A 27,205-nucleotide genomic window follows, 5' to 3' on the forward strand; every position below is an offset into this window, starting at 1 on the left:
TTCATCCTGTAGAAATGCACTTACTGACATACACTCTTGACCTTTATTAAAAAAATTCATGTATGTGTAACATAAGTAAAATAATCCCCAATACAGCTTATTACAACAATATCTGTTATGTCAAATAGCCAAGAGTTGTGATGATAATTTTCTGATAATTCTTATCTTTCAACTTGTTAATTCATTCTAATTGAATTTATTCAGCTTCTTCCTTTTGGTCTCTCTGTTTTACAAGATTCGATCAGTCAAAGCCATCTATAACATTTTATCTTCCAGTCGCTGAATTTTATGGATTGCTTTCATCCTTGGAAAGCATTCCCACTTTCAAGCTGCCCTATGGCTTTAAATGAAGTATGCATATGGTTTACAAAACATGGGTGTAATTCCTTTTTATATTGTCATGTTAGTGGTTTCTTACATATACATGAATCTCTTTCTGCATTAGTCAGGACTTCATAAATCAGAAGCTAAACCTCATTTTCTCTCCTTAAAAGAAATGTAATAACTGTTTTCCAATGCTTTATTTTTCCTACTTTCACAAAGAGATCACAGAAGCAGGGTACGAAGAAGAAATCCTCAGAACTAAATGAATAACAGCTAAGAGAAGTATTTTAAAAATGTGAAATGTTACTTGAATCCTATTATAAACATGACGGAAGGACATTTTCTCCCTATAGAGCTCTATCAGAAGCTGGAGAACGTTCGTGCACACCAACCACACATCTGCATTCTTTCAGTTAAACACCAGCTCCCTTAAAAAGGCAGGAAGGGACTTCCCTGGCAGCCCAGTGGTTAAGACTCCGTGCTTCCAATGCAGAGGGTGTAGGTTCGATGTCTGGTCGGGGAAACTAAGATCCTACATGCTGAGGGGCGCGGATAAAAAAAAAGCAGGAAGCGCTTCCTTTTTGCCAAGGACTATTTCTGTCTTTATCTGCTGCTCAAAAACTCAGGCAAATTCTTGTGGCCTTGTGCTCTTCGTTCTGCTTACACTAAAGAAAAGCACTAATGAAAATCGCCTCACATTCCCTTATTTTAATTTTATGAGACTGCTTAACAACACTAAAACTAAAATATTTCCAACGTCATTTAGAAAATACTGTAATTTAAGAAGCTAATTGATACCATAATAACCATGAAATTCGACAGCAGTGGAAATCTTTGAGATTTTTTAAGTATTATAAGGCTTCCCAATGAAATCACAGTCCAAGGCAAGTGGAAGGAAACAATGTGATGAATACAGTAAGATGAAGAAATTATTCATGCGTCCAACAGCACTGATGAAGGGCGGACGCCACGCCCAGCACTGCTGCAGGGGTGTGAGAAAGTTCCAGAAGAAGAGCAGGACGGCTGTGTGCGTGAGAGGTGGGCCGGGCGAGGAAACCAGCCTACGGAGGCAACGAACGGAAGTGACAGGCACTGCCACTTGTCAGCACAGAAAGAACCCCACCAGTTTAAAACCGACAGAACCCAACTCACCCCCTGCAGCAAACGTACTTCCTACAGACTGCGAACTAACATAGCCATCTAAGCTCATTTAAACTTCTAAAATTTCTAAAACCTTGGTTTATGTTCAGCTTCCACAAATTTCTGCCTAAACGTAACTCATTTATTTCCTCCAGATATTTCTTTGCTACAACTGAAGGGTTTTTCCCTGTGATGAATTCTTGAACCACCTTTTTCTTTCTGGTGGTGGTGGGAGCGGAGGCAGGCAGCTCCAACTCAAGGCCATTCTGTATTATCTTTTATAATATTGGGGCATTTCTAAACCATTTGATGCTTATTCATTCCTTGTTGTTTTCTGAGTCTCCACACTTTTGTCTGAAGCCTCTATTTAAAATCCATGTAATTGAAACAGAAGACAGCAGTTAATATCCCAAGGATAAATGCAGTTCTTCAATTTTTAAAAGGAGCCTGAAAACTAGAATGTTTTCCTGGCTTAATCTTACGACCCAGATTTATAATTACATAAAAGTAATAATTTAAAAAATATTTTGAAACCTAGACCCCAAAATAGCCATATAAATCCATTTTGCTTGTACTGCTTTTTATTCCAATTTTCATTAAAAACATGTTCATTGTGAAACCATGATCATTCTCTTAGCCAGGGAATATGGGAGGGCAGCAAAGGGTAGGAGCAACTTGGAAGAGATGGCGTCATGGTTTACAGGAGGGATAAAGGAGCAGGGCTGTTTGAACCTCACTGTAAGACTGTTTTGATGTTTAAAATTGTAACAGAAAATTAACTTTATTTGAAATAGATTGATCCTTCTCCAAAAAGCTGGTAACACATTGTAAAAAACACAATGATGTTAGGCATTACCGAATGAAAACGCTCATGGTTTACAGACTACCAACTCACGCATCCACTCAGCCAAGCTGTTTTCCTGCTGGTAACTTGAATTCCAGTTTTAAAACCGTGCCAACTCCTCTTGGGTGTTCTGGTGATGAAAATGACTTTCTTTATGTTTTAGCCAAGACTTTTCCACCACAGCATCTTATGAGAAAGCCACAAGGCTGGGGCACCCCACAATGACCAGGTTGGGGGAAAAAACTATTTTAGAGAATCACTTTGATGTTTAAAATAATACATAATAGGGAGGGGAAGATGCATTAAAAATAATGTGCTAATTAATTTTTTGATATATTCTGATTCCACATACCAAGTTTACTGAATACTGAATTTTTGATTTTTTTTTTAAGCTGGATATGCTTGTTTAAAATACACTATTTTGCATAGTGGTGGTTTAAAACGCAAACAAGTCAAACCAAAGAAAGAACAGCACATAATAATGTAAGCTCAGGGGAATGTACCCGAAGTGGGTAAGAGGAGAAAGTCTGACGGCCCTAAAATACTTCCTAACCCTGAATCCTGGTCATTTGAGGCAGATACTTTAACACTCTCTCCTGAAAATATTTGAAAACCTTTCACCTCAAAAGAAAAGACAAATTGATTCTGTGCCCCAGACCTTGTAGGACACAGGTTCCCAGGACCTTCCCAGCTACAGGTGCAATTTTGGAAGGTTTTTTTTTTTTTTAATGTGACAATATCATCATCTAAGAAGTAACAAAATCGTGATCCAGCTGAAAGGTGACACACTGACCTGATTGATGGAGTTGGCAGCGCAGGAAGCCAGGCCAGTTCCGATAAAAGTCAGCAGGAAGCAGGGCCAGTCAAAAGGTGCTGGGGCCAAGGCAAATCCGGCTGAGGTGGTGCTGACCACGAGGGCTGCAACACAGAAACAGAGCAGAGCTCGTCACCATGCAGGGCCAGACGGTAATGGCCAAGCAAGCCCCCTCCATGTGAAACAATCCACTATAACAACATGACCTGTAGGCTGATCTTTCATTAAAAAAAGAGTTTTACAAAACGTTTTTCTGATTATAAAAACTGTATGTGTTCACTATAGAAAAATGCCAATTTTCCTTTAACTCCATTACACTCAAGAGTGAAAAATAAGATAGGCATTTCAGATCCAGTCATTCACTTATTCATTCAACAAACATTTACTGCACACCTAACCCACGACCAGTACCGTGCTGGACATGAGGCGTTGTTCTGAGCAGGTCAGGCTCCTTTTTGCCTCCAGGTCCTTGTACTTTTTGTTCCCTCTGCCTCTTCCCATGACTGGATCCTTCTCGTCCTTCAGATCTTGTCTTAAATATCACGTCTTAAGGAGAACTTCCCTGACCGTCTCACGTGCGGGAGGCCCTCCCCAGGTACATCACCCTTCAATTTCCTTCCCGGTACTTGTCACACTCCAGCGCCTCCATGGAATATAAGCCCGTGGAGGCAGGAGCCCTAACCATACCTACCTAGCAAGAGATGCGCAAAACTCAAGCAGCACCCTCCTTTGCGGAGGCTTGTCACTCTTTCCAGACATCACAACATCAACCGCTAAGCGTCACAACAGGCCGTGTTCCTGGATCAGTCATCTTGTTTTGCACAACTCAGCAGCCCTGAACATGGGTTCAGTGGCTCCTCACGTGCCGCCCCTTGTGTGGTGACAGCCAGGACTGGGAGAAGAGTCCTCAACACCCAGGCTCCTTCCCAGCGGTACCCGAAGAACAAAGGGTCCATGGTGTCAATGTGGGAATTCGAAGGAAAACAGCCAGCAGGGTTCTCCCTCTCAAAGTGGAACTCAGTAAATTGCTTCTCTCCATAGAGTAAATCAGTTGAAATAATTCTTGACTCTATTTTGAGACCTTGAATCTTAGACCAAAAGTAGACTACTGGGCTTCCCTGGTGGCTCAGTGGTTAAGGATCCACCTGCCAATGCAGGGGACATGGGTTCGAATCCTGGTCTGGGAAGATCCCACATGCCACGGAGCGGCTAAACCCATGTGCCACAACTACTGAGCCTGTGCTCTAGAGCCCGTGAGCCACAACTACTGAGCTCGTGTGCCTAGAGCCCGTGCTCCTCAACAAGAGAAGCCACTGCAATGAGAAGCCCGTGCACTGCAACAAAGAGTAGCCGCCGCTCGCCACAACTAGAGAAAGCCTGCATGCAGCAATGAAGACCCAACGCAGCCAAAAATAAATAAATAAAGTAGACTACTTATAAACATCTATGGTAGTTAAAAGAGTGTAGAAAATCCATGATAACTTTCTCAATATATAATTAGTAAAATCTAGAGTCACCAAAATAAAAAACAACTTTAGATGTCTCTAAATATCCAGGTCAATATTTTGTATTGTGATTTATAAATAAGTTTTAAAAATCAATTACCACCATAGTGGAAAAGATAGCAACACAGTCACTGAACTGTCAAGCTAAAAATACTGTAAAAAGAAAATTCACTTTGTTTAAAATTGAAAAGGGTATGTAGACACACAAAAGCAGTGTTTTTCTTTTTACCTGCCCCCAGAGCATGACTGGGTAATGGACAATAAACACAGAAAGCACATCAAATTTTTGACTGATGGGTCAAGTGGTAAGTTGAGAAGAGATAGAAAGCAGTTTACAAAACAATGACAGAGAGAAAAGGACTGTTTTAGTAAGACTTAGAAATGATTAAATTTACAAAATGGAAATATTGCCTCATTTAAAAATATACAAATTGTAAACGGTAATACACATAAAGAATGTGTATTATTTTTTTATAATACAGGGGCCAGTATTACTACAAAGGAAGAAATCTGAATTTTGTAACGCATTTCTAAAAAAAAGATCAAAAGCTAACAAAGAATGTATTTATACTTACTTCATCAAAGCAATTAATTTAAAGAAAGAGAAAGGAAAAGAAAATTGATAAATTGTAAAACTGACCAAAGCAATACTCTCACACAGCACTGCCACAATGGTAATTAAACTGTTCATTGATTTCCTGGGATTCATTACATGGAATCATTTTGCAGCACCAGGATCTCATTAACAGTGAATGTAATATATTCTTTCATTCACGGCACTTGAAATTATATTTTATTTGGTAATCTCATATTGTCCCTTCACAAATAAACATAAAATCAATGTTGCCAATGAAGTATGACCCATCCAACAGAAGCCCAGAAGCACTGTCCTGCAGGCCCAGGGGTGACTCTGGAGGTCCAAGGAAGAGGGATACCCCTACCCCGACGCACCCACTCCCACCTGCCCCTGGCTTGTGGGTGGAGGTCCAGCCCAGTCACAATCACCGCCATGCAGAGACTCAGCAGCCACCTAGGGAGATGCGTGGTGACAAAGGCAGCCCGGACACCTAGCAAAGCTGCAGCTCTACCCACGACTCTTTTTGGAACCATCAGGCTGGACCTAAGACTGGTCAGGGCCACGTCCTCCCAGATGCCGTTGTTGACAAGGAGTGACCAGATGCGGTCTCTGGTCTGCCTGCCTCCTCCAGAGAGAAGCTCTCTATAATTAAAAACAGGTTGTTATATTTTCAAACGGTCACAAGCAGGCACACCCTGGCTGGCCCAGAAGAAAGCAAGCCTCCCCGTGTGAGCTACCTGAGGACCACATGGCAAAGAAGCCCAGGCGGCCGCTAGGAGCAGAGTGGTCCAGGGACCTCAGACGCAGAGATGCAAAGGTATGAGTTCTGCCGGCGGCCCCCGAGCCCCAGGGGAGAAGCACAGCCCCGGCCCACAGTGATTTCAGCCCAGGGGGGCCCTGAGTGGAGGATCCGGCCAGGCCACACTTGGACTTCCGACCTTTAGGAACTACGAAGTAAGAACCTCGTGCTGTTTTAACCTGCAAAGTTTGTGGTAACATGGTTTGCAGTAAGAGAAAACGTGTGATACTGCAACAAGGGTGGCATTTAAGGAAGACTAGACTTCAGGACACAGAGGACTGACCAGAGTGGAGGAAAGCTCGCTCAGGAACCATGGAAAGGCCACTGCAGGGAACTGGGTGGGCAGGGAGAGGACCCGGCAAGGGTGGCAATGGTGCAAACACAGGTGGAGTGAGGGATCTTAAGGCAGTGACACGGGCCTTCAATATGGAATAAGCCGAATGGGTACAGCAGAGGAGAGAAACGCAATTCAGTGACTCCAAGAATAATAAAGCCCTAAAAGGTCAGAGGGAACTCAGGGTCAACTAGTCTCATCTCTGTCCTGATGGAGGAATGGACACTATCCCTGGATCTGGCGACAGGAAGCGGTTTCTCCCTGGGCAACCCTGCACAGAAGGGCTTCAGCTGTGGGACGGATCTCTCTCTCTCTCCCCCAGACCAAGTCAGGACGACTCCCTCGAAACACCTCCCTCTGGATAGAACCCTTGTCTCTGGAGCAGCACTGAGTTAACCTCTCTTAGTACAACCTTCAATCATGCAAATGCCACTACCCACAGCCTCTGTCTCTCCAGGCGTACTGTCCACGGGACCAGCCACACGGCGCCTCCATGCTCCTGTCCACACTGAGTGACACCTTTTAGAGAAACACTAGTTTCTAGAATAACAAAAGCACTCAGCCCAGTGCCTGGCAAGTAATAAGGGCTTAATAAGCAGTGCTCTTGGTAATTATTAAAATGTGCTTCAAGATGATGTATTTTTCCAGCCACTATGCTTAGACTTAATATTTCAAAGCGGTGTCTTAAGGAACTCTGAGAAACAGCAAAACACTTCACAGAAGCTCCACGCGCCTCTGTCTTAGAACGTCCAGGGGAGTGCCCGGAGTGCAGTCCTTAAGAAATGTGGACTAACCATGATAGTGATAAAAACAAGACTTAACAATTGTGAAGCACTTTGCAATGCCAAAGTGCCTTTACATTTATTTAAGTCCCGGAAACACTGCACTTCAAAGCAGTGTGTGGATACCTCAGGGTTATGGGAAGCAAACATGAGAACTTTCACTTATATTTGACTTCTCAACTCTCTCTTTTAAAACACACACTTCGTATATCTTAAAATGAATATAATACATTGGTGTAAGAATACATGAATTTTACTTACAAGTAACTTTACATTTTTGTTATATATGACATATTTATATACAATAGCATAAATATTTTATAAATATACACACGTGCACTTAAAACTTTTTTACTGATAAAGTACACGACTAACAAACTTTGCAGAAGCTTGCTCTAAAATGAACAGCAAGGCAAGCATTGGCGGGTATGACGTCTGATTTTATACACGGAGATCAGGCGTCAACCAGCGGCAGTGAACTCAATCTACCGTCTAACCCAGAGTCATACGGTTTAGGCATAATATCTGGCTCTCTGCTTTATGGGATGTACTGTAGCAAGTACTCCAAAGACTCATTTTCAGAAGAAAATTCCACTAAAGGAAGGGAAGATATACACACACACCACCCAGCTGATTACAAAACCACCACTAGGCCAGCAGGGCTCGCGGGACACCGCGTCCCTGTGCATAACCCACGATGCCCCTGCAGCACGGGTCTCAAGGGGGATGGCCACAAGTCCCAGAGGAGGGAGCCCCGCGCTGAGGGGACGTGCCCTGCACGTCCTGGGCGCACGTGTAGCCAGGCTCCCCAGCTCCAGCTCACAGTGTGCTTTCCAGGGCAGCCAGGAACCACTGAAGGGGTTAGCCTTTTCCAATAAGCAATAGGTTTTCTCAGAGCAGCAGCTTTATCAGGAATGATTTTTTTTTTTTTTTTTTTTTTGGTAAAGGCTCAATACTCTGAGAACTGTTGGTCTCTGAGCATAAGCATAATGGAGGCGCTTTCTTTTCTGAGATCGTCAGTTAGAATTAAAACACTGGTCATCTACATCCTGCTTCATCTCTGTCTTTCAAGGCCTCGCTATTTTTCAGCCCTGGCCCCAAAAGAATTAAGTGAAAAACAAAATTCCAATAAGTCAATTTGGATAGTTATCAACTCTGATAAAAGATCTGCTCAAAAGATTGAAACCACTGGCTAAATGAGAGTTTGAGATTCTCTATAGATTTCAAATTATCCTTGTGATCTATTACATCTCATTGTCCTTGATAGCAGATACTATGCAATATTATAACCCAAATCCTACAAGCCTGTGATGAATCTCTTGAAAGCACTTTTATGTACAAAGCTGCGCAAGAACAGGCAGTTAATGAATTTGTATGTGGTTTTGTTCACCGATGGCTCCAAGCAATGGAATGTTTTTGTTAGCAGATCTCAAAAGTTCAAAATTATACAACTTAATTAAGAGGCAAGAATTAAGTTTTTTTCTGATTTTCAAATGAGCATGTATTTTTATTTGGTAGTTAGTTGTACTTAATGATTTCTTCCTCTCTCTTCATTTCTGTTAACACCATAAGCTTCAAATGGTTCAATTTCTAATTTAAGTGAGTTTTTTAGCCTTCACAGCTTGGCCATGTTCTGTGAAAGTCCTGACGGTTATCTTACCCACACATGTACGGAGGAAGGTGGCAATTTTTATGCTTATTGTTATGTTCAGATGAAAAGTCAATTGATGAGAGACAGGGTACTTTTTTCTCAGCAACATTAAAGCCTGTCAATCAGGGGGTAACTGATTACAAACCATAACCACTTCTGGTTAAAAGATAAAAACTTTTTAGTGGAGATTTTTAATAACACAGCTGCAAAACTAAGAACTTGCCGGGCCTTCCAGTTTTCCCCTTTCTTTTTTTCATACTCAGTGACCAGAGCTGGTCTTAAAAATCCTAAAATCAAATAACTTCAAATTTACTGAGCAACACTGTTACCAAAATGAAACATTTAAGTACAGTCCCCAGGAAGCGTTGGGTTTGCACTCAAACAGCATTCAGAAAAGGAAGATGAAATTGCTATCAGGTCGGTGTAAATAAACACATAAATTAAAGCTGTTTATATCCAAGTTAATTATGCAACACTGAGTGAGACCTAAGAGTGTTCTTTCAATCACAGTTTTTCCTTGAACCATCAAAGATTTTCTACTTTGTCGTCCTATTTTTAGTTTTCCTTTTTTTTTTTTTTTTTTTTTTTTTTTGCGGTATGCGGGCCTCTCACTGTTGTGGCCTCTCCCGTTGCGGAGCACAGGCTCCGGATGCGCAGGCCCAGCGGCCATGGCTCACGGGCCCAGCCGCTCCGCGGCATATGGGATCCTCCCAGACCGGGGCACGAACCCGTATCCCCTGCATCGGCAGGCGGACTCTCAACCACTGCGCCACCAGGGAGGCCCTAGTTTTCCTTTTCAATAAAGAAATTTTTCTTTTCAATATACTTAATAACCAACACTTTGTAACCAACCTTTGTAACTAACTAAAAAAACGTTTCCATAAAACTGATGCTTACCAAGCTTTTAAGAAGTAAAAACGTTTCTTTTGAAAAATGAGTTTGGCAAGAAGACACTGTTAGTTGAGCACTTTTCGTTAAAATAACGAAGATTTTTCTCAGTTTCATATCAATGACAACAGGTGAAGGTGACACTATACAAAGCAGACAGAGGAAATCTAGTGGCCCCAGGTCATCTAGTTCAAGTACAATACTTTTCAGTCACCACTAAACATTTCAACTATTATATAACAGTAAAATAATTATTTGTAATTAAAAGGCTAAGCTGTTCCAAATTCTACAAATGGTGGCAACAGAGTTCATTACAGTTTTCTTTTTTTCCCATCGAGCTTCTGTTTTTTGAGCACCTATTATGGGCAGGGCAGGAGCGAGGCCCTGGCAATGCAACAAGCCAGGAAGATGGATGTGGTCCCAGGCCTCCTGGTGCCCACAGGCTGGTGAAGATTCAGACAAGCCAACAGGCATGACCACAGAGTGTGGGAGCATGTCAGAGGGGTGCAGTCGTGGACGAACGCTGTGAGGGGTGTGAAGGACTCCCGGCCGAGTGCCTACTCACACTGAGGTCAGAGGTGTGACCGAAGGCTGAGGAGGAGCTGGCCTGCGAACGGGGAAGCGGGGAGACGTGACCGCGAGAGGCAGGGCGACAGCAAGGACAAGGCCACAGGGTGAGGGAGCGCCAGACAGACCTCCCCTCCTGAGGCATCTACGTGGCCCACTCCTACCAGAAACCAAATGAAATGATGGAATAAAAATGAAAACTGGGGGCTTCCCTGGTGGCGCAGTGGTTGAGCGTCCGCCTGCCAATGCGGGACACACGGGTTCGAGCCCTGGTCTGGAAAGATCCCACATGCCACGGAGCAGCTGGCCCCGTGAGCCACAATTACTGAGCCTGCGCGTCTGGAGCCTGTGCTCCGCAACAAGAGAGGCCGCGATAGTGAGAGGCCCGCGCACCGCGATGAGGGGTGGCCCCCACTTGCCACAACTAGAGAAAGCCCTCTCACAGAAACGAAGACCCAACACAGCCATAAAAAAAAAAAAAAAAAAAAGAGCTGGTGACACGTACGTGCGCCGCGACAGCGCGAATTGGAGAAAAAAAAAATGAAAACTGGAGAAAAACCTACATCAGCAATAAATTAGGTAAAGAGAGGATACTAAAACCCTCAAGAAATGTTTGTTAAATACAGTGCAGATGAGATGAAATTGAAGACAGTTGCTGAGAGCTGACTTATTACTTTCACTATTTGAATAGCAGAAAATTAGACTACCTTAATACCAAGTGGGAAGAAAATGGATAAATATGGGAAATAAAGGCTATCTGACGGGACCCTGTCTTCCTGGCTGGTGTGGAGGGTGAGGGGCCAGAAGCAGAGGCCAGGGTGGACCATGGCGACACGGACCCACTTCATGCAACAGCAGGACTGTCTGGAGGCAGCTGCATCACAGCTGGAGGGAGAGAAGAGCAGTCACACCAGAGAGAAAGCAGGGCCTGGCCCAGACGTACTCCTGACCAAGCCGAGGCAGAGATGAATCTGAGGACCTTAACCCGAAGAGCAAGCCCCACACCAACACTGCCCCTGCACAGCGGGTATGCCCGGCAGGCAGGGGCACTGGGGCAAAAGCTGGGCACAGACACATTGTGTGCTGAGCGTGGAAGCGGATGGCACGAGAAACCAGACTTGGGAAAAAGTAGGATGCTGGCTATGTGGTTTCAAAAACACGTTGGAAAAACCTTTTCAGAGAAAAAGTTCCCTTGCTGGTTGCCTCTGTGTCTCCTTTGGGCCACAGGAATGTTTTACCAGTAATGGAAACTGAGAGCCTCTATCCTCAAGCTTAAAACGCAAGAGAAGGGCTTCCCTGGTGGCGCACTGGTTGAGAGTCCGCCTGCCGATGCAGGGGACACGGGTTCGTGCCCCGATCCCGGAAGATCCCACATGCCGCGGAGCGGCTGGGCCCGCGAGCCATGGCCGCGGAGCCTGTGTGTCCGGAGCCTGTGCTCTGCAACGGGAGAGGCCACAGCAGTGAGAGGCCCGCGTACAGCAAAAAAAAAAAAAAAAAAAAAAAAAAAACAAAAACGCAAGAGAAGTCCAACAATACCATGTCAAACTGGGTGGTATGTTATCATGTGCTTTTGTATCTTAAGACAACACTACTTATTAAAAGAGAAGGTCATCAAAAACAGGGTAAGCACAGGGACACAAAAAGATATGCACAGAATCAGAATTTTTTAAAAAGTACAGAAAGCATTTATGTTATGATCTTATTTTTGTTTAAAAAGCAAAAATATCTGAATGGCATGTATAGAAAAACATTCTAGAATACACCAAAATCATCAAAATGGTTATCATTTTGAGAGGGTAGACTTATAAGGAGATTCCATTCGTCTCATTTTTGCTTATCTATATTTTCTATTTGTTCTAAAAGTAAACACTAATAAAAATACTGCTTTAACATTTAACAAGCATATAAATATTAAGGTATTTATTTCAAAATATACATTAAAATTAAAAAAATTAAAATTCTACTCAACTAATATTTTTATGAAAATGAGAAAAATCCTTTATGCAGTATCTGAGAGCTGATGATTACAGTACGTTGACTTAAAAACTACAAGCGATCTAAAATAAAATTGTATCCTCGATTCTTGGGGTTTTTTTTTTTTCCTTTTAATAAAAAGGAACATTCTAGGTTCTAGGGGAGAAAAATCTATACACTGACAGACTGTAGTTTATATCAGTTCCATGGACAGCCTAATCTATTGGTTCCAATAAACAATCTATTTTAGTGTTCTGGTCTCAGAAAATGTGTTGTAGCTTTTCAGCACAGACATTATTCAGGAAAAAATTTCTGCTTTTTATTGACACATATTAAGTATAAACTCAGCTGAGTCACCAAAGCTTCTTATGATCCTAATCCAAATAAAATTTCTTCACCCCAGTGTGGTCCTTGCAACAAACTCCAAAAACATATTGTAAATAGCTCAGCTGGCAAGAGAAACTCAAGGGAGACATATCATTACTTCTTTATAAACTCAGTCTTACTTCCTTTCACAGAAAAAAAATATCTTAAATGGCATTATTTCCTGCAAACTTTGGCCCAGATCCTGGCATAAATGCCAAAGCATCATCCCACTGCCACCCTCCTATCCTACAAAGGAAATGTAAAGACGTCACTGTGTGGCTCTTCACTTAGTCTACAGTTAGTTATCCTCAGCGTATTACAGCTATAAACAGAAGGAGGCAAAGAAAGGAAGACGAGTTCTCTAAAAGTGATCACTGACTCCCAGGTATTTCTGTCTCAGCTATCGTTAGCTATAAACGAACTGCCCAAGATGTTAAGAGTCCAAAAGAAATCAATTTATAGGTACCAGGGATTTTCTTTAAAAAAAAAAATCCTGCTGACTCCAAGACATGTGTGAATTCAAGTAATAAAATAAACAGGGAGGTAAGAGGTCAAATAAGAGGGTCGGGGTCACCCAAAGGGTGCTGCCTCTTTAAATGGAATAAGCAGAAGGAAATGACTTTAATTCAATTAGCTCATCCAGAAGCCTGGGGCATGGAATATATAAAATGCTCCGAGGAGAAATTTACTGCCCAGGGCTTTTCCATCTGTGGCTGCAGGGGAGGCTGCTGCTCCCTCCCTGTACCTCGCCTGTGCACATCTCTCCTGTGTGGTCCAGAGCCCCCAGCTGGCTGCTCCCATGCCAGTGGTGGCAAGGACTGCTCTGGCTCACGGGAAGGAAGGGGCAAGCTCTCCCACATCCTCCAGGCCACTGGGGCTGGGCCTGGCCCTCTGCCTGTGCAACCCTTCCTTCACTTTCTCGAAGGGTGGTCCAGGACCACCTGCATCACATCATCTGCAGGCGTGCCAAAATACAGAGCTTTGGGTCCGGTCCCAGGCCTCTGGGAGTTGATCTCAGGGGACAGCAGAAGCCCCATGTGAACACACGTGCCACGTATGCTCCTTAGCAAACTGACACCTGGGGACCGGTAAGTCGACAAGCAAGATAAATAGAGCACAACATGTACCATTAAAGAAGGGATTTAGTCATTGCTCTAGATTGCAGACACCATGCTTTAAATACCAAACCCTGCATCTGGAATGCCTATTCAGATATACAGCAGTATAAGGTACAGAAAAGGAAAACCAATACATCTGGTATGAAGGGAAGGAAAATGTGCCCCCAGCACCCCCCAAATGATCCTAAACCAGTTATCATCCTTTCCTATCTGTCCCTAAAGAAATAAGCATTATGAAAACAAACTTTGAGATGTTATTTTAAATTAATTATTTAAAGTACCTTGTTTGAGACTCTAAGAAGAAACATTGATAATTAGTTCCTGACTTTGCAGTCTGTCAACGCTGGCTTCCTGAGTGCCAAATAAAATAACTTCATAGCCAGGCATCTTAGGAGACCTCTACCATTTAAGTGTTGATCACTTCCTTTATGGACTGGCTTTCTTTTGGCTTCCGTGACAAAGCCATTTCCTCTTTCCCTTCCTCTGACCATTTATTTCCTTGAAGACTCCATTATACACTCTGTCCAATCCTTAAAAGGGGACATGCCCCAAAGTCCTGTCCTTGGCCTTCTGCTCTGGTCACTCTACACTTGACCTCTGGTAACCCTGCTCACCACCACGGCTTCACAGTCAACCCTACACTGAAGACTGCTTGCTCTTCTGGCCCAGTGGTCTAGCTGAGCTCCTGTCCTTCACAGCCAGTGCCCGCTGGACCTCTCCACCTGGATATGCCAGCAGCAACTCGAATTCTGTGTGTCCGAAACTGTTCTCCCCCAAACCTGGTTCTCCCTTCATTGTTCACATTCTTAAGTCTCAACACAACCATTCATCCAGTCTTCCACAGCAGAAGGCCCCAAGTTGCCCTAGAGCAGGGGCAGCAAACTCAAGTGCCTGCAGGGGCACCCAGGTGACGAAGTTATTTTTTTAGTTTAAGGAACAAGTGTATAGGTCTTAACATGGTCTCGTCTACACAGTTTGCAGATGTCACCCCATTTAAAACTCAGTATTGACCTAGGAAGTAGGTATCATTATTATCCCTACTTTACAGATGGGTAAACTGAGGCACAGAGATGTATGGAACTTGCTCAAGGTCACTCAACCAGTGAGAGTGAGGATGTGAGGGCAGGGACTCCAGCCCAGAGGTCACCACTGTATGTTCTCTCTCAGAACTGGGCTAGGTGGAGGACAGCAAGGAGCACAGTGCCCAGGACCGGGGAAGGCTTGCTACATCTAACAGCAGTCAAGACTCCTTGCAAGTCCGTGTCCTAAACCTTCTACCTTATGGCCCCCAGCACTCCACCAGGTCTACCTGAGGTTCTGTTCATTCCACTTCCTTAATCTCTCTCTCTCTCCGCCCCCTTTTCTCCTTAACTCAGCCCCAAGTCATTTCGCAGTTGACCACCACTGATGTGTTTGCCACCATCCTTGCCTCTCACTAGTCCATGCTCTATAGCTGGGGTCAGCAAACTTTTTCTCTAAAGGGCCAGAGAGGAAATATTCCAGGCTTTCCAGGACATAAGTTTTCTGTGGCAATGACTCAATTCTGCTGAGGTAGCACGACACCAGCACAGAACCAACAGCTGTGGCTGTGTTCCAATAAAACTTTATTTACAAAATCAGACAAGATTTGCTCCACAGTGTAGTCACTAGCTTTCTTCGCAGAGAAACACTCTACATTCCCACACATGTGGGACAATCCCAGAGTCCCTACAAGAAGCAAAGCACAGCAGTGAGCTGGGAGTCCCAGTGCCCGTGGGTTCACTGCCCATCAAACCCAGCAGTGCAGTCCTTTTTGTTTCCAGAACTGAAACAGAACACATTATCTTACTGCATCGTTACAGGGCAGTCGGTGTGAACACACAAAAGACAAGGAAATAAGCAGGATAAATATTCTGTGTTAACTGCAAATAAAAGAGAGACTATTTTTAGTACAATATGTTTAGGGTAATACTATTTACTATTCTGCGTAAACAGAATTCCAAAAATTTGATTTCAAATCCCAATTAAGTTGAAGAGAGGAAAAATACTAAGAGGGGACCTGTAGTTTCAAAATCATTCCTTTTGGGGCAATAACAAAATAAGCATTTTGTTTAACCAAAAAAAAACAAACAAAAAAAAAAACACTCTCAAGTAACAATCTGACTAGACTGGAAAAACAAAGTACCTGTGAGTTTGATTTTGGACAGCCGAGCCAAAATTCCTGGCAAATCATCCACACGCAGCTTCATCTCTTTCCACTGCTTTTCTTCTTTTGTCTCTGTTCCCACAGCTATAGAGCCTTCAATTACTGGGGTGGGTTCTAGTTCTATCGATTCTTTTTCATTTGGCTTTCTGGACAGAGACAGGCTTGGGGGTGAAAGAGGTCTCATCTCGTAAATTTCGGCTTTGGCCTCATCCAAAGATGCTTTTTCAAGGAAAGGAGATGCCACTGGTTCCGGCTTTGGTTTTATTTGCTGGCTGAAGCTTCTGTTCAGTTGTGTGACATACTGAATAAAAAAGGTACACGTTACTAGGAAACCAAGGCCCAAAATGCTCTTAAATGGTTGTTCAGTAGCTCCTTCCATCAGTCCAACTTGTAAAATACCTAAAAGGTTTTCCTATACCTTTAAAAATACTCACTGAAGTAACTCGTGTTAGAGTGTATTACATGGGAATCACTCTACTAAGAAATATGGAGAATACAATTAACTGGTTTTTCAAATTCTGCGGCTTAGAAAATCCTAGGAATGTTAAGTCCCTTGAAAGAAAGATAAATTTATTTCATATTCATCTCCCCCAGAATTTCCCTCCATGTAGTACCAGAAACTGGAGGTTTCATATTCCAAATACAAAGAAAAAGTTTTCTATAATCAAGAGCCAAGGCAACCTGCTGACTTTCCATGTTTCCAGGTGAACAGTGCAGGCGGACATACTCAGTGGGGGACACAACCCAGGGCTCAGTGACCTTAGAGCAGTGGGTGTGGGGAAAGAATTGGATTTCAGAGTCAGATAATCTCTATTACTTACTAGCAAAAAGGAGTAACTATGACTAATATCCTTGAGGCACTTCACAGTTTTATGTAACATATATCTTTAGAGTTTATCGAATACATATCTCATCCAATGTTCTCAAAAGTTGTTAAAAAAGATGGATCATTATTATTATCTCTCGCTTTAGTTTTCAGATGAGGAAACCAAGGCTCGGAAATAAACTGACAGAGACAAGAATCAACAACTAGTTACTTATAGATGCTCCTGGGACTTGGAGCAACCTATCCTGATAACCAGTTAAGCAATTTTTCATTACATCACAAAGACCTGAAATTACATATACTCATCTTGGAAAGGAGTTACAAACTCATGAATGAATTCAGAGTTCTGTTTACATAAAAAAAGGCATTAAACATATTTGAGTTTCTGTTCTAAACATCCATTATCCTCGATCTCCAACTTTAAGTCTGAACATTTCTGGAAATTAAAATCTCTCATCAAAACAATGAGTTTCATTAAGATTTTAAAAGTTAAAGTGGGCATTTTAAGTTAAAAAAAAAAGGTGAGAGAAAAGTCAAACAGGACTTCAGAGTATGAATTTGCTATTCTTTCCTGCTTGCACTGAAATCATGAGTTTTTAGCTGTCGTTTCTTCATCCTATGATCCTTTGCCATTTGAGAAAGTGGCAAATATAAGTTAACACACTGCCGATGCCACGAAGTCGACCTGGACAAAAGCCTACAAGAGGACTGAGCTATATTACCAACGCCCACTGTAAAATGCCCAGCAAATCACAAACTCAATTTGTCTGAATCTGCCCAGAAGGGCATGTGTTTAAAAGACTTTTGAATACACTGCTGATGTTAGAAAACAGGAAGGTCACACGGTTAAAGCAATTATTTCTGTATTACTGATGTATTCACAGAACTTTAAAGAATTTAAAAAGATGCATCGTAACAGTTCAGCTTTTCCTAATTGTGGCCTAGTCAAAACATGCCAGCAGTTTTCAATCTTTTCCCAAACTTAATCAATAAGTTCAAGATCTTACTTTAAAACTCAGACACCAGAATTATTCTGGTTTCAGTTAAGCATAAACAGAACAAGGGATTAAAGTTGTGGATAAACTTCAGACCACATGAAATAAAAGTCCTTTTCAAAGAGACTTCTTAGAACTCTTCTTACAGTCCCCTCATAGAGGGAAAGTAAAGGCAGGGAGCACAAAGTGAGGATGGTCTTCTGAACGTACCATGTGCCTGAGGAAGTTAAAGTGCTGAAATGTAACCCACTGTTGATTGACGTTCCTGAGAAGATGCAGGAACCTACGAGGTGACTCCTGCAAGGCTCTCCTTTCTAGATACCAGAAACATCCTCCTACCCAGCCTGTAATAGAGAGGAAGGGGGAAAAAATGTTAAAATCGTTAATACTTCTCACCAAGTGATGACTGGACCTACCCAGAAGCAGAGCCCGCACCACAGTAAGAAACACATGAGTGATGGGTCAGAACTCTGAAATGACCTGATGCAGACCTGTGAATGAACGGTACTGAACAGCCCTGCTCACTGTTGAAGTGAGTGTAATTCTCCAGCAGGGCTAGGGAACTTTTTCATCTCAGGATCATTAGGCTTTTATTATATCAAATGCTGAAATGACCAAACCATAGATCTTTTTAAGAATAAAATATAAGGCTTCCCTGGTGGCTCAGTGGTTAAGAATCCACCTGCCAATGCAGGGGACACGGGTTCGATCCCTGGTTCGGGAAGATCCCACATGCTGCGGAGCAACTAAGCCCATGTGCTACAACTACTGAGCCAGCACTCCAGGGCCTGCGAGCCACAACTCCTGAGCTCACGAGCCACAACTCCCGAAGCCTGGGCGCCTAGAGCCTGTGCTCTGCAACGAGAAGCCACCGCAATGAGAAGCCCGCACACCGCAACGAAGAGTAGATCCCGCTCGCCGCAACTGGAGAAAGCCCACGCACAGCAACAAAGACCCAATGCAGCAAAAAATAAATAAATTAAATAAATTAATTAAAAATTTTTTAAATTAAAAAAAGAATAAAATATAAAACAATCAGTTCAGTCACTTTTTACAAAGTATAAAATAAGAAGCAGAATTTTTCACAATAAATAACAGTAAACTGGAAGATATGTTTCAGATTAATATTTTGGCGATGTCAGGTAAGCCAAGGAAAAGGGAGAAGAAATAGCTCTCAATAAAGTATGAGTCTATGAACCTAGTTAGGAAGAAGCTATTTTTGTTGTATCTGAATTTGGCTTTTAATCATTTCTCTCTAAACCTTCTCTCAAACATCAACAAATCCAATGCTTCCACGTAAGGCCTCATCCTGGGCAAGCCTTCAACAGGACCACAGAACAGACACCACCCACCCCCCTTTCTTTTAAGTCTCTCCTTCCATGGCTTCCATGACCCTAAGGACCCCTGGTTCTCCGCCACCCGCAACTTATCACTTCTTGGGTTCCCGCGGTGGCTCCTCTTGCTGTGTCAGCCACGTGAAGGCAGTTGTGTCGCTGCTGTTCTGAGCACTACGTACTGTCCCTGAACAAATGTAATTCCAGGGTAATTGTTCATCTTCAACCCATTTCTAGAGTCACTACGCCTCTTTCCATCTGCTGAGTATCTCCACGTGGATGGGTTCTAGTACATCTCTGAGAACGTTACTCTCACCCTTATCTCTACTCTGTTCCCTACTGCTGATAGAACCATCACCTACTTGAGATTCCAGGACCACCTTGAACTCTTCCTTCATCACCTACTTGAGATTCCAGGACCACCTTGAACTCTTCCTTCATCACCTAATAATCATCAACTCCAGTCAACTCTGAAACACTGGTCAAATCTGTCCAGTTCTTTCCCTGCCGCTGAGAGATACAGACCGTTGTCATCTCACACTTGGGACTACGGTACAGGCGTGGGATTCAAGCCACTTGCCCTGACTTCGGTTAACTCTCTTTCCTCTCCAACCCAAGTCCCATAGAGCCAACGGTTTCCTTCTGAAGCCCGGAATACACATCACCTGCCCAAACCTGTACCTATGGCTCACTGTCTTGTGCTCTGCACTGCACGCACCACCATTCCAGCTCGTGCATCTTTGCTGACGCTGCTTCCTTGCTGGCACGGTCCTGCCTCCACCCGCTGCCTGTAAAATGTCGAAGTCTCCTTCAACTACTCTATCACTTCACACTCTTTTTGTATGGCACTTCTTTCTTTCTTTCTTTTTTAAGATTTTTTTTGATGTGACCATTTTTAAAGTCTTTATTGAATATGTTACAATATTGCCTCTGTTTTATGTGTTGGCTCTTTGGCCAAGAGGCACGTGGGATCTTAGCTCCCCGACCAGGGATGGAACCCACACCCCCTGCATTGGAAGGCGGAGTCCCAACCACTGGACCGCCGGGGAAGTCCCTTGTGGCACTTCTTAATGCAAATATTTCCATTTGTTTCTGCATCATATTTTTCAGTTCCTCGGGGGTTCCTCAGTTTCCTCACCTCTGTTACAACAGCTAGCAGAGTGCCTTCCATATAAGAATGAGATGATGTCTGATGACTGGGTCACCCACATCGCTCACCTGGACTGTGGGAAGGAGAGCTATCACCACCCCTCAGTAAACATGGCAATTATCTCAGACTGGAGATAAGTCCCTTCTTCACTGGAATCATATTCTCAACCCTCAGGTAAGTATGAAATGTTTATTTTCCACATACATGAATATGTGTTGTCTGTATATGGGTACAGGAAGGAACGGTACTGTTGAAATCAGGCCACTTATTGAAATTTCCTTTGAATTCAGTCCTCTGATAGTAAAGGTCTGTTATCTATTTATTTGATGCTGTGTGTTTTTCATTTTTTGCCTTGACATTGTTCTTTGGGATAATACAATTTGAATATTAAAAGAGTATGTCGAGGGCTTCCCTGGTGGCGCAGTGGTTGGGAGTCCGCCTGCCGATGCAGGGGGCGCAGGTTCGAGCCCCGGTCCGGGAGGATCCCGCGTGCCGCGGAGTGGCTGGGCCCGTGAGCCGTGGCCGCTGGGCCTGCGCGTCCGGAGCCTGTGCTCCGCAGTGGGAGAAGCTGCAGCAGTGAGAGGCCTGCGTACCGCAAAAAAAAAAAAAAAAAAAAAAAAAAAGATTATGTCGAGAAGACATCAAGTTTTCTTGTTCTGGGCCTTAATTTCAAAATGAGTTTTGAGTTCCATTGGTCCAATGAGAAATGCATGTTCCTGTGAGGAAAAGAACCACTTTGGAAAATATCTCTCAAGATTATGTGGGTTAAAACCGAGATTTTATGGGGGGGGGGGGGGAACAGCTATGAAACTGTACTTTTAAATGATGAAAAAACCACTTCATTTAGGCAAAACACGTCATATCTCTATGAATCAGTGCCCAGAAATTTGAAGACATTTTGGTCCCATGTAAACAACTGTAGGTTTGAAGATACACATGGCTTATAATAGATGCATTAAAAATCTGTAAACATATGATCATATCCACTATTCACCATCAACACTGAGCCATGATTGTAGGGCTTTTAAAATGAAGTGCACACGACTTCCCTGGTGGTGCAGTGGCTAAGAATCCGCCTGCCAATGCAGGGCACACGGGTTCGAGCCCTGGTCCGGGAAGATCCCACATGCCACGGAGCAACAAAGCCTGTGCGCCACAACTACTGAGCCCACGTGCCACAACTACTGAGCCCACGTGCCACAACTACTGAACCCTGCGCGCCTTAGAGCCTGTGCTCCGCAACAAGAGAAGCCACCGCAATGAGAAGCCCGCACACTGCAACGAAGAGTAGCCCCCGCTCACTACAACTAGAGAAAGCCCGTGCGCAGCAACGAAGACCCAACGCAGCCAAAAATAAATAAATAAATAAATTTATTTATTTTTTTAAAAAATGAAGTGCACAGATAAGAAGCTGAAAGGTCCTGAAAAGTTTTTAATGGCTATAAAATTCTTTGAAGCTTTAGAAGAACAGTCAGGCATGACCACTAGATACCTGATACAGTCCCTATATACCCTTCTGCCACCTTCCCCCCATGCTGCTTCCATATCAAGCTCTTACAGTGGATCTTCCAAGTGGATCATAGCAGGTTGCACAGACCACTTACTAGTAGATCTTTTGGCAATTATGTTCATAGCTTCAGGAAGCTAAGCTGTCTGTTAATTCCCCCCATACCTGCATCAAAAAGACGGGTCCAGGGCTTCCCTGGTGGCACAGTGGTTGGGAGTTCGCCTGCCGATGCAGGGGACGCGGGTTCGTGCCCCGGTCCGGAAAGATCCCACGTGCCGCGGAGCGGCTGGGCCCGTGAGCCATGGCCGCTGGGCCTGCGCGTCCGGAGCCTGTGCTCCGCAACGGGAGAGGCCACAGCAGTGAGAGGCCCACGTACCGCAAAAAAAAAAAAAAAAAAAAAAAAAAAAAGACGGGTCCAGCAACAAACCATGTGGACCATATGCAGCCCACTTACTGAACTGGGGAATTCTAAGTAGTCAGGCAGACTTGTCCTATAGGAAGCTGAAAATACAGAACTGAAAGGCAGAAAAGCAGCCAATCTTGAGGAATGCACACTGGAAAAACCTCCCTACAGAGGTGATAATTCAAGCACTAAGAAAGGATGAGCTCTCTGAGAATAAGTGTCTAGGGTAGGGATCAAACATGCACAGTCGGGGATGGGAGAAGGCAACAAAGAAATTCAAAAAGAACTACAGACCCTTTAAATAAAATATATCATTATGGAAAATCCCAGTCATACGCAATAGCAGAAGAACGCAATGAGCCCCCAGCTTCAACAACTACCAAACCTCTGCCAATCTTGTTTCATCTATACACACTCCCACTTCTCACCCTGCTGCCCTCCTTTTGAACCAGAAGAGACCTTTGAGATCATCTAGTTGAACTGCCTCATTTTATAGGCCCAAAGGGAGTCCACCTCCAACATGGGCCACCAGCAACACATTCGTCACCCATGAGTTATCATCCTAAACTACAGGGGAGAGGGGGGCAAAACAGTTCCCAACCTCCAGTTTAATAACTCCATCAAGAGAAATTTCATTCATTCACACGTAATTATTCAGCACCAACAATGTACCCCCGGTACTGTGTCGGGCACTGGGGACACAGAGGTGAACCAGAGAGATACTGTCCCTGCCTGCACAAGGTTCAATCTTCTAGTTCGGAGAAACACGTAATACACCGGTTATAAACAAACAACTACAGACTGTGCTAACCATCATGAAAGAAACAGGGTGATGCAAGAAGAGAGGGGCGGGGGGCTCCCCTTAGATAGGGTGGCCAGGCCTCTCTAAACAGGTAACATTTGAGCTGAGACCGAGCCAAGGGGCAGGCAAGTGCATCCCACTTTCAACATATAGCTGTGACAGGTCCTTGGCGTGGAGGGATTATATCAGGGACCACGCTAATAGAGAAAGACAAAAGTCTGGGGGTCAGGGGGTGGTTATGGCCCGCTGTCCGAGGTGGTCATCATCTTTATCATCGCCATCATGACGCTTTATCCTGGAACAAGGCTTCCGGGTTGGGGGGTGGGGGAGAAAAGCACTTGCCCGGTCCTTACAAGCGGGACGTACGAGTAACTTACAAATGGCTAGGACCTAAGACTCTAATAAGCCAAGAGGCTCGTGGAGCCCCCAGGTTCTACTCCGTCCTGTCTCCCGCAGCCTCCAGTCTCTGAAAACTGAAAGAAGCATCAGACATCGCGCCCACCGCCCCGGGGGGAGGAGGAGATGGAGACGGTGCAGACCACCGGGGCCCCAGTGCAAGACTAGACCCTAGCTCCGTGGCCTCTTCACGTCAGGCTACTCCAAAAGTCACTTCCCGCACTGGTGCCCCGCCGACCTCGCCAAGGGCTCCCAAGGTTGCAGGCAGACGGAACCATGGCGTCACACGTGGCAAAGAAAAGAAAATTCCCCCAGAGTGGTGGCCGAGAACGGGCACAGTACCTGTCATGACGCGCGAAGAGAGAGTATGCGGGGATGCGGCCATCACGCACGAGTCCGGCGAACCCCCGGGGTCCCCGCGTCCTCTCTCCTCACCGGCTGCTGGGTGCCGCCATCTTCTTTCCCCGCCCCCCGTGAGACAAGCGGGAGCTTCCGGTTCGTCACTTCCGGCGGGCGGGACGCGGAAGTGGTGGCCTGTGGCCTGAGGGGTGTTGAGTGGCCGCTCGGCCGGAGCGCGCTGGGCCTAGGGCCCGGGAACTGAGGTACCTTCGCGGGGCGCGAGGAGCGCTGGGCGGCGGAGGCTTCCGAGGAAAGGCCGCGCGCGACGGCGGACTCGCGCCTCCCGCCCCGAGGCCGGCATCCCTGGCCGGACCCGAGGGGCCTGGCGCTTGGGCAGGGCCGGCCTCGGGCTGCTTGCGGGCCGCTTGCAGTTACCTCCTGGATCCTTTTGGGCCGCCGAGGCGCCGGGAGGAAATGGTTCTGGGGACTGTGCCCCTAGCTTCCAGCCCCATCAGTTACAGCTTTACCATATTCGCTGTCAGATGCGGGGAGCGACGCACGCGGGCTCCTGGCCCCTGAGCCACGCCGAGGAGTCGTCAGGAGCATCTCGGGACGAGGAAGGTGCGTGCAGAGTTTAAGATTCCGGGCTCTGGAGTGACCTCTGTATTCCTGGCTCCACCTCCTGGTCTCCTGACCTTTTGAGCAAATGACCTAAGTCCCCTGAACCTCGGTTATGTCGCTGTGCGACGGGGATCATAATAGCGTATGTCCCATAAGATGGTTGAGAGAATTAAATGATGTCTCTGCAGTGGGTACCCAGCCAGACTCCTGTCACGGCCAAGAACTGATAAGTTATCATTCGTGTCTGATTAAGAGGGCAGGTTTCAGCGCTCCTCCTTTTTTCCGGTTTTGGTGTTGGAGTTCCGCAACTAACAGTGCACTGAAGGGAAAAGATTCGGCTTTTGAAAGAGAAGAAATAGCTAACTGGGTTCTAGGAGGGTAATTTGTCTGTCTTCAATGATAAGGTGATAGGTGGTCATGTGGGTCATCTCGGCTAGCATTGCCGGGCACGGGGGTACCGAAAAGAATGAGACCCCCTGTCTGTGTGAGAGCTGACACGGTACCAGTGAGGCGAGAGGGGTTGTCAGTTAGCAAGGTCAGTGTGATGGGGCTGATGTAGAAAGTGCTGCAGAAACCCAGGTGAGGTAGCAGTTCTGTGTGGTTGGTCAGGGAAGGCTTCGGAGATTTAAACTTGGTACTCAGTTGGAGGAGCAGTGGATTTTTCCTGCGTACAAGGAAGGGAAAGGATATTCCCTGAAGAGGTAAACAGCGTTAAATACTACGTTAAAAGTTTTCAAAACGCCTTGTAATTTTCCATGTGCTTTTTAGAAACGTTCGGTGTTGACATCCACAGGAAAAGATAACTTTTTTTTTTTTTTTTTTTTTTTTTTTTTTTTGCGGGACGTGGGCCTCTCACTGTCGTGGCCTCTCTTATTGCGGAGCACAGGCTCCGGACGCGCAGGCTCAGCGGCCGTGGCTCACGGGCCCAGCCGCTTCGCGGCATGCGGGATCCTCCCCGACCGGGGCACGAACCCGTGTCCCCTGCACCGGCAGGCGGACTCTCAACCACTGCGCCACCAGGGAAGCCCCAGGGTAACCTCTTTTGAATAACAAGTTAAGGCTCAAAGAGTTTTATCTGCCCAAAGTCACCTAGCTGCTGAGTTCCAGACCAAGACCAGAACCCCTGATACCTGTTACCACGTGATTTCCACCGTGCCTTACGGCCTTATTCACCCAAGCGTCTTGAAGAGTCTCAGCCTCTGTGATTTGTAAAACACAGAGAATTTCAACCTTGGCTGTCTGTCAGCATCACCCGTAGGGCTTTAAAAATTACAGATGCCTGAGCCACCTCCAGACCTATTAAATTAGAAAGGGTGGGGAATGGATGGAACGGACGTCATTTTCTTTTTAAAGCATCATAGGTGGGCTTCCCTGGTGGCGCAGTGGTTGAGAGTCCGCCTGCCGGTGCAGGGGACGCGGGTTTGTGCCCCAGTCCGGGAAGATCCCACATGCCGCGGAGCGGCTGGGCCCATGAGCCATGGCCGCTGATCCTGCGCGTCCGGAGCCTGTGCTCCACAATGGGAGAGGCCACAGCAGTGAGAGGCCCGCGTACGGCAAAAAAAAAGAAAAAAAACTAATGTTATCACGATTTACCTAGATAATGGCTTAGCACTCAGTTAAAAACCAAGTTGCCCTCAACTCCCACTTTGTCCTATAGTGGATTTGCTTCAGAATTTGAAAGCAGAATCTCAAATAAAGTTTCTCCTTGGAGAGTCTGTACAGAATCCAATCTGCATTTTATTCCGTCTGATGTGACTTCTGAGTGGATGCTAACTCTCTCAAAGCCTTGATGAATTTACTGCAATAGATACAGACATAGCTTCCTCTAGGCAAAATCCCAACCTAGTATGCAGGATGTAATCAGTTAGCACAGAATTATCCATCTAAAAGCAAAATAGATTTCAGAGCCCAAGGATAGGCAAAAGATCTGAATAGAGTTTTTCCAAAGAAGATATACAAATGGCCAATAAGTACATGAAAAGGTGGTCAAAAGCATTAGCATTCAGAGAAATAAGACTTAAAATCAAATTGGAACCCTGATGTGCTACTGGTGGGAATGTAAAATGGTGCAGCCGCCTTTGAAAACAGTTTGGCAGTTTTTCAAAAAGTTAAATAAAGGGCTGTCATATGACCCAGCAGTTCCACTCCTAGATGGAGAAATGAAGACATACTTACTCAACAATAGAAAGACAGGGTTCTTCCCCCGGTCCCATGATGTTGGGGGTAGGTGGTGACAAGACAAGCCTGGTCTGCTTCTTGCTTGAGGGAGGCCTCCCTCCTGCTGTGAAAAGGCCGATGCTCAGGCTCCTTCCAGTGAGCTGGGCTCCCACTAGATGTAGCTCTGCTCACCAGCGTTGGGGCTCTCACATAAGTGTGTGTGTCCAGAGCCTCAGTGTGATAATAAACTGGCTTTTACCCACGCTTGTCCTCCTCTGGAGGCTTAGCAAAGGTGACCACTGCTACAGTAGGCAAATCAGGTGTGGGAAGCGTGGAGTATTTCAGGACCCTGCCTTTGGCCATGGCTTCATGGTGGTGATGCTGGGTCAAGTCAGGTCAGGAGACTAGTGTTAATTAGGCAGTCGAAAGGGTTAAAAAGAACTCTTAAGTGTCACAGAGGTAGCAGCTTCAGAAAGCAGCTACCACCTCTGTAACTGGATGATGGGGAATGAGGTCAAGATTATTACAGTGTGGAAACCGAGAGGAACAGGCACTGCTCTACTGATGCTGTGATCTCTGCAGGGGACCTGACCAAGCTGGATCTTAAGGTGTTAGAAAAGCTGTACGTGGCCTCAGCCGCTGCTGCTGGGGTGAAGGAGCACTGGAGTGAGGTGCCCAGGGGCTGCAGGCAGACGGGAAGCATGTGGGAGGAGGGACCCCTGCCCTCCCCGTCCTGCAGCATCGCTGTCCCATCTTGGCAGAGCCAAGCGGTGAGAGCGCCTGCAGGAGTGTGGTTTGCAGACTCCC

At 45.1% G+C, this 27,205-nt stretch overlaps 1 protein-coding gene and 1 long non-coding RNA gene across 3 annotated transcripts in view; one reads left to right on the forward strand and one right to left on the reverse strand.

Annotated features, from left to right (window-relative positions):
• LOC132478073 (protoheme IX farnesyltransferase, mitochondrial) overlaps nt 1–24,258 on the reverse strand; it is a 112,138-nt gene extending 87,880 nt beyond the window's left edge. The window contains 5 exon segments of the mRNA XM_060080831.1: nt 3,102–3,226; nt 15,848–16,169; nt 17,900–18,033; nt 23,624–23,743; nt 23,746–24,258. Coding sequence (XP_059936814.1) covers nt 3,102–3,226; nt 15,848–16,169; nt 17,900–18,033; nt 23,624–23,743; nt 23,746–24,226 — 1,182 coding nt within the window. The 5' untranslated portion in view covers nt 24,227–24,258.
• LOC132478074 (uncharacterized) overlaps nt 23,786–27,205 on the forward strand; it is a 49,182-nt gene continuing 45,762 nt past the window's right edge. For both annotated transcript variants that reach the window (XR_009530362.1, XR_009530361.1), the window contains exons 1-2: nt 23,786–23,883; nt 24,163–24,241. This is a non-coding gene — a long non-coding RNA (uncharacterized LOC132478074). The remainder of the gene's footprint in view (nt 23,884–24,162; nt 24,242–27,205) is intronic.

The sequence above is a fragment of the Mesoplodon densirostris genome, chromosome 18, assembly GCF_025265405.1.
Source record: "Mesoplodon densirostris isolate mMesDen1 chromosome 18, mMesDen1 primary haplotype, whole genome shotgun sequence".
Lineage (NCBI taxonomy): Eukaryota > Metazoa > Chordata > Mammalia > Artiodactyla > Ziphiidae > Mesoplodon > Mesoplodon densirostris.